This window comes from Plectropomus leopardus, chromosome 9 (genome assembly GCF_026936395.1).
Source record: "Plectropomus leopardus strain MGB_pleo_1.0 chromosome 9, ASM2693639v1, whole genome shotgun sequence".
NCBI classification, from domain to species: Eukaryota; Metazoa; Chordata; class Actinopteri; order Perciformes; family Serranidae; genus Plectropomus; species Plectropomus leopardus.
In genome coordinates, this window is record NC_142184.1 from 157501 (window position 1) to 165000 (window position 7500).

General features: G+C 42.5%; 1 protein-coding gene across 3 annotated transcripts in view; it reads right to left on the reverse strand.

The window, feature by feature from the left end:
• Positions 1-7500, reverse strand: part of plxnb3 (plexin B3) — a 72349-nt gene that overhangs the window by 29082 nt on the left and 35767 nt on the right. For all 3 annotated transcript variants that reach the window (XM_088081506.1, XM_088081507.1, XM_088081508.1), the window contains 7 exons: positions 7020-7500; positions 5979-6158; positions 1516-1644; positions 1329-1429; positions 581-713; positions 338-497; positions 151-259 (listed from right to left, as the gene is read on the reverse strand). The exon at positions 7020-7500 is cut by the window's right edge and continues 243 nt beyond it. In XM_088081506.1, the coding sequence (XP_087937632.1) occupies positions 151-259; positions 338-497; positions 581-713; positions 1329-1429; positions 1516-1644; positions 5979-6158; positions 7020-7500 (1293 nt within the window). The remainder of the gene's footprint in view (positions 1-150; positions 260-337; positions 498-580; positions 714-1328; positions 1430-1515; positions 1645-5978; positions 6159-7019) is intronic.

Below are 7500 nucleotides of genomic sequence, written 5' to 3' on the forward strand. Positions count from 1 at the left end.
CACCATCACCATCACCACCACCATCACCATCATCATCACCATCACCATCATCATTATCAACATCATCATTATCACCATCATCATCATCATCATCATCATCATGTATCATTATGTGTTACTGGTTGTACTGGGTGTGTGGTTAAGTCTTACTGGGAGCTCTGGTTCAGGCGGCTCACGGCTCCACAGTCGTAGAAGGTCAGGTTGCCCGCGGTGATGGTCACGTGACCAAACATCAGTGACACAGGCAGGATCATGTGATCTGGAGGGAAACACAAACAGGAAGTCAGACATGGCTGGCGGTCGACCCTGAGAACGGACCGGTCATCTGCTCACTCACCACTTCCTGTCAGCATGGGGGGAAGGAGCTCGGGAGCAGGTGACTGACAAGTGATGCTGGTTCCCATAACGATGGCAGATAGAGGTGGGAGGCGCCCAAAGACGCAGGTCAGAGACTCCGCCTCAGTGAGGGAGGGCAGCTGGATGACCGACAGCGTTACCTTGGACGCAGACAAGTAAACACACGGTTATCTGGGTAACGATTATCGATTATTATCCGCTCGCGGCTGTTGGTGATCAATACCTGCGTCTGCTCGTCTTTGCTCTGATTGGCCGGCTGCAGGCTCTGTACCATCACGCACTGATTGGTCGGTTCAAAGCTCCAGAGCCAATGGTTGGGCTGCGCGTGGCGCTCACACTCATGTTTACGGGAACACCTGGACAAAGCAACAACAACATCATCCGTGAGACGAACACGTTTCTTTATTGTACACACCATGGTTTACAAAACAACATGCACAGATGGACGAAACAAACAAACAAAACATCAAATAAAAAGACAGAAACAAAAATAATTCCACCCCGACTTGATAACTGCAGGGTTCGTGTTACATCCTGATGTAATAATTTAATAAGTTAAATGTGCCATTTTGTGAACGTCGCTCCACGCCGCTGAAATTCAATCATGAATTCAGTTCACTGTCTCACCTTTTTTCTTGTTGGTTGACATTTTTCAAAATTAACATCCTTTATTATTATATTTAATCTTATTTTCACTAAAGTTCAGCGTTGCATCAAATATTTCTACATTTATCTTCAGTTTTTTTGTTTTAGAAAGTTGTCAAATTCCACCAAAAACTTTCTGCTGTTTCTATTCTGAAGACAAAAACAAAAACTTTCTGCTTCCAGCTAAAAAACATTCATTTTTCTGATCAGCGCGAAGCTCGAATCAGTTTGACTTCATCAGTGACGTCCACTGATCACATGACTATCACAGCAGTGATGTCTCTGACATCAGACAAACAGACAGACAGATGGACAGACAGACCTACCGTCCCTCCAGGACACACCAGCCGCAGTACGGGTCTCTGACGGCGAGACAAGACTGACAGTCTGTCTGTCTCTCACAGGACGAGACGGGGACTTTGGACAGCTGAGAGACAGAGACAGATCTCAGGTCAGTTTGTCGTTGTGGTTCTGTTTAAATAAAGTTTAGAAACGTTATAAAAAAAACCTCACCCTGCTGTTGGTTAAAACATAAACATGCTGCTGACTGTCGTCCAATAGGAGATCAGCGCTGACCGCACTGCCGCTGTCCACCAACACACTGCCGTACAGATCACCTGACCCATCAGAGCGCACCAACACCTGCAACACACACACACACACACACACACACACACACACACACACACACACACACACACAGGTTACCATCAGCATGTGGAGGACGGTTTGAGGCTCCGCCTCTGTGGAGGGAAATCCCTAAACTGTCACCAAGAACAACAACAAACATCAACAAACAGACAAAAACAAACAATACCAACCGACAACAACAACAACAACAACAAACTGAGACCAACAACAACAACAAACATCAACATCAACAAACATACAAAAACAAACAATACCAACCGACAACAACAACAACAAACTGAGACCAATAACAACAAACATCAGCAAACAGACAAAAACAAACAATACCAACCGACAACAACAACAACAAACATCAACATCAACAAACATACAAAAACAAACAATACCAACCGACAACAACAACAACAACAACAAACTGAGACCAACAACAACAACAAACATCAGCAAACAGACAAAAACAAACAATACCAACCGACAACAACAACAACAAACATCAACATCAACAAACATACAAAAACAAACAATACCAACCGACAACAACAAACTGAGACCAACAACAACAACAAACATCAACATCAACAAACATACAAAAACAAACAATACCAACCGACAACAACAACAACAACAAACTGAGACCAACAACAACAACAAACATCAACAAACAGACAAAAACAAACAATACCAACCGACAACAACAACAACAAACTGAGACCAACAACAACACCGTGAGAATGTTCTTGTTAAAGTTTAGGTATATTCTCTATAAACACCGAAACACTTTCATTAAAAGTTGTGTGATCTCAGTCCTCAGTAACATTTACTGAATGTTGCTTTGAAAACGTTCTTCCTTTGTTCTCATGTAACACTGTGGGAACATTTTATGAAGGAACGTTCTCCGTCACCTCACAACATCACAAAAACATCCTCACAATGTTGCAGCTCAAACCTTCTTAAAATGCTTTCCTAAAAACATTGTTGTAACTTTAGTAGGTTGGTAACATTAGTCAGTGTTGTGGGAACGTTCCCTGCTAGCTGTAGTGTGTGTGTGTGTGTGTGTGTGTGTGTGTGTGTGTTAATGAGGTGTAATCTGCCTCAGAGCCTCAGTGAGGTAAACAGCAGAGATTTGATTCTTACTGTTAATATTTAATATCTCTCTCTCTCTCTCTCTCACACACACACACACACACACACACACACACACACACAAACACACACAGATAAAGAGCTGCAGGCTGATCTCTGTTAACTCTGTGTGTGTGTGTGTGTGTGTGTGTGTGTGTGTGTGTGTGTGTGTGTGTGTGTGTTGTGTGCTGACAAACCGCCGTTTAGCTCGAGGCAGTGGTCTTATTTTGGGGGGTCACAGGGGAGGGCTCAGACTCCTGTTGTTGATTGGTTATTGGTCCCACAGGTGCATTCTGGGTAAGGATCCAACAGGACCTGTGTGTGTGTGTGTGTGTGTGTGTGTGTGTGTGTGTGTGTGTGTGTGTGTGTGTGTGTGTGTGTGTGTGTTGTTGTTGTTGTTGTTGTTGTTGTTGTTGTTTTCAGACACACACACACAAGAACCTGATTCTTTCCTTCAGGAGAAAAATCTAATTGTTTCATACCAGTGTAACCAGTTTATCCAATGCAACCAGTGTAACCAATGTAACCAGTTTATCCAATGTAACCAATGTAACCAGTGTAACCAGTGTAACCAGTGTAACCAATGTAACCAGTGTAACCAGTTTATCCAATGTGACCAGTGTAACCAGTTTATCCAATGTAACCAATGTAACCAGTGTAACCAATGTAACCAGTTTGTCCAATGTAACCAATGTAACCAGTGTAACCAGTGTAACCAGTTTATCCAATGTAACCAGTGTAACCAGTGTAACCAGTTTATCCAATGTAACCAATGTAACCAGTGTAACCAATGTAACCAATGTAACCAATGTAACCAGTGTAACCAGTTTATCCAATGTAACCAGTGTAACCAGTGTAACCAGTTTATCCAATGTAACCAATGTAACCAGTGTAACCAATGTAACCAGTTTATCCAATGTAACCAGTGTAACCAGTGTAACCAATGTAACCAGTGTAACCAGTTTATCCAATGTGACCAGTGTAACCAGTTTATCCATGTAACCAATGTAATCAATGTAACCAGTGTAACCAATGTAACCAGTGTAACCAGTTTATCCATGTAACCAATGTAACCAGTGTAACCAGTTTATCCAATGTAACCAATGTAACCAGTTTATCCATGTAACCAATGTAACCAGTGTAACCAGTGTATCCAATGTAACCAATGTAACCAGTGTAACCAGTTTGTCCAATGTAACCAATGTAACCAATGTAACCAGTGTAACCAGTTTATCCAATGTAACCAATGTAACCAGTGTAACCAGTTTATCCATGTAACCAATGTAATCAATGTAACCAATGTAACCAGTGTAACCAGTTTATCCAATGTAACCAGTTTATCCATGTAACCAATGTAACCAGTGTAACCAATGTAACCAGTGTAACCAGTTTATCCAATGTAACCAATGTAACCAGTTTATCCATGTAACCAATGTAACCAGTGTAACCAGTGTAACCAATGTAACCAGTGTAACCAGTTTATCCAATGTAACCAGTTTATCCATGTAACCAGTGTAACCAATGTAACCAATGTAACCAGTGTAACCAGTTTATCCAATGTAACCAGTTTATCCATGTAACCAATGTAACCAGTGTAACCAATGTAACCAGTGTAACCAGTTTATCCATGTAACCAATGTAACCAGTGTAACCAATGTAACCAGTGTAACCAGTTTATCCAATGTAACCAATGTAACCAGTTTATCCATGTAACCAATGTAACCAGTGTAACCAGTTTATCCAATGTAATCAATGTAACCAGTGTAACCAATGTAACCAGTGTAACCAGTTTATCCAATGTAACCAATGTAACCAGTTTATCCATGTAACCAATGTAACCAGTTTATCCATGTAACCAATGTAACCAATGTAACCAGTTTATCCATGTAACCAATGTAACCAATGTAACCAGTTTATCCATGTAACCAATGTAACCAGTGTAACCAGTGTAACCCGTACCCCCCCAGTCTGCTCTGATGGTCTCTGAGCAGCAGGTGCAGGGATGGGGGGTCAGGGCCCTGCTTGAGAGCCCCTCAGAGGGTCCTGGGGGCCCCAGGGTCAAACCCATGAAATATTGACAGAAAAGTAAACTCAGCGTTTCAGTGAAAATGGGGTTTTCAACTGGAAACTGTGTGTGAACGCTGACCGCTGAAATCTTACAGCTCATTAAACTGCGAGGCTGAAAAACTGAATCAGATTTTCTTAAACTGTCAGAGCTGAAGAGCATCGACCACACAGTAAGATCTATACATATTTGATCTATATTATCCAGATCTATTCTGTTTGATCTATACGTAAGATCAAAAACCAGCAGAAATATCCGGCTGAACTGAAACTCTGAACTTAAATTGTAGATTTAATATTTTAAATATACCACTAATTCCCCCCCCACCCTTTTCCCCATTACTCCTTGTCATATTTGTATTTTTCTCTTTAAAACATTCTTCTTAATAAATATATACATTCATTCCTGTTTGACGTCAACTATTATTAAAACACTGAACTCTGTCAAAGGTTGAAGCTGAAGTTCATAAAAATATAAATATGAAATGACAACATTCCATAACGTGAAACGTCACGTTACATGTTCCATAACATGTAAAACATCACGTTACATGTTCCATAACATGTAAAACATCACGTTACATGTTCCATAACGTGAAACGTCACGTTACATGTTCCATAACGTGAAACATCACATGAAACATCACGTTACATGTTCCATAACGTGAAACGTCACGTTACATGTTCCATAACGTGAAACATCACGTTACATGTTCCATAACGTGAAACGTCACGTTACATGTTCCATAACGTGAAACATCACGTTACATGTTCCATAACATGTAAAACATCACGTTACATGTTCCATAACATGTGAAACATCACATGAAACATCATGTTACATGTTCCATAACATGTGAAACATCACGTTACATGTTCCATAACATGTAAAACATCACGTTACATGTTCCATAACATGTGAAACATCACGTTACATGTTCCATAACATGTAAAACATCACGTTACATGTTCCATAACATGTGAAACATCACATGAAACATCACGTTATATGTCCCATAACATGTGAAACATCACGTTACATGTTCCATAACATGTGAAACATCACGTTACATGTTCCATAACATGTGAAACATCACGTTACATGTTCCATAACATGTTCCATGCTGCACAGTGCTCACCTTGTGCAGTCGTCCCTCTCGGTCTCCCAGGAAGGCGATGGTGTGTCCTGCCTCTGTTGCCGTGGTGACGGCGGTCAGCTGGGTGGTGGAGGTGAAGGTGGGCGTGGCCGAGAGCGGCACGCTGCTGGCGATGGGGTTTGGGGTGTGCTCCCCCCCACAGGGGTACTCTGACACCGAGTCCTGAGAGACCAGATCAGACTGCATTAGCTTCATCATTCAACAACAACATGATAACAATAACAATATTATTATTATTATTATTATTATTATTATTATTATCATTATTATTATTATTATACCAAGAATCATAATAATAATAAACGCTGCAGCAGCTCAAAGAGCTTCATGACATAAAGAGTTTGAATATTAAAGAAAATGTAAAAATTGGAAGTAACATAATAAACAGTTAAAATCTTTAATAAAGATGAAGCATCATCTGAACAGCGAGTAAAATACACATCATGTCCAAAAGTATGTGGACAGCTGAACATGTGACCGAGTAACCTGTGATTAACATACTGTACATACCACAGTCTGTCCACATACTTTTGGACGGATAGAGTGGAGTCATGTTACAGATCAGATCACACACACACACAGACACACACACACACACACACTCTTTGCCTCTGTTTAAATCACCTTCATCAAATGACTCCTGAGTCTAATCTGTGTGTGTGTGTGTGTGTGTGTGTGTGTGTGTGTGTGTGTGTGATATGTGGGTCAGATCAGTCTGACCAGCTGTGTGTTTGAGTGACAGCTGTCTGATGATAAATCCAGCTGCTGGAGATAACAGCTCTAATCCACACACACACACACACACACACACACAGACACACACACAGACACACACACAGACACACACACACACACACACACTGTATTGAGGTCAGCAGTGAGACAGCTGTGACCATCGACGGGTCTTTCCATACTTGTGATGACATCACATGTTAACTGTGATGTCATGTCAGTCGCTGCCTCCTCAGTGTGTATTTCTCAGTGTATGTGTGTGTGTGTGTGTGTGTGTTTCTCAGTGTGTACCTTTGGCAGTTTGAGGCACTTGGACGACACGGCGTATTCAATGTATGCCTCTTCCTGTCCGCTGCTTCCTCTTCCCGCCTCGGTGTAACACACTTTCTGCGCTTGCTGCAGCATGGCGTCCAGCTCTGCCATCCCGTACACACACAGTGCAGAGCGGCTTGTCGCCACGGGTGTGGACGCCTGTCCCGCCGCCATGACGATGAACAGGGCGGGCTCCCCGGAGTGGTTGCCGAGCCACGCCCCCTGGGCCAGGTTGTAGGCGTGGCACTGCAGCGGCACCTCCACATAAGAGTAGAAGCTGCGGTCGCCGCTGCAGAGCCGCGACGCGTACGTGCGGTACTCCTTCTTGTGCCACATGTCCCGCCGCGAGAACAGGAAGTACACATGGTTGGCGTAGGCAACCGCCTTCACGAAGTGGTTGTTGTACTCGGAGTAACTGCCCACCACCAGCTTCCCCAGCTCCTCCTCCTGGGAGAAGGCG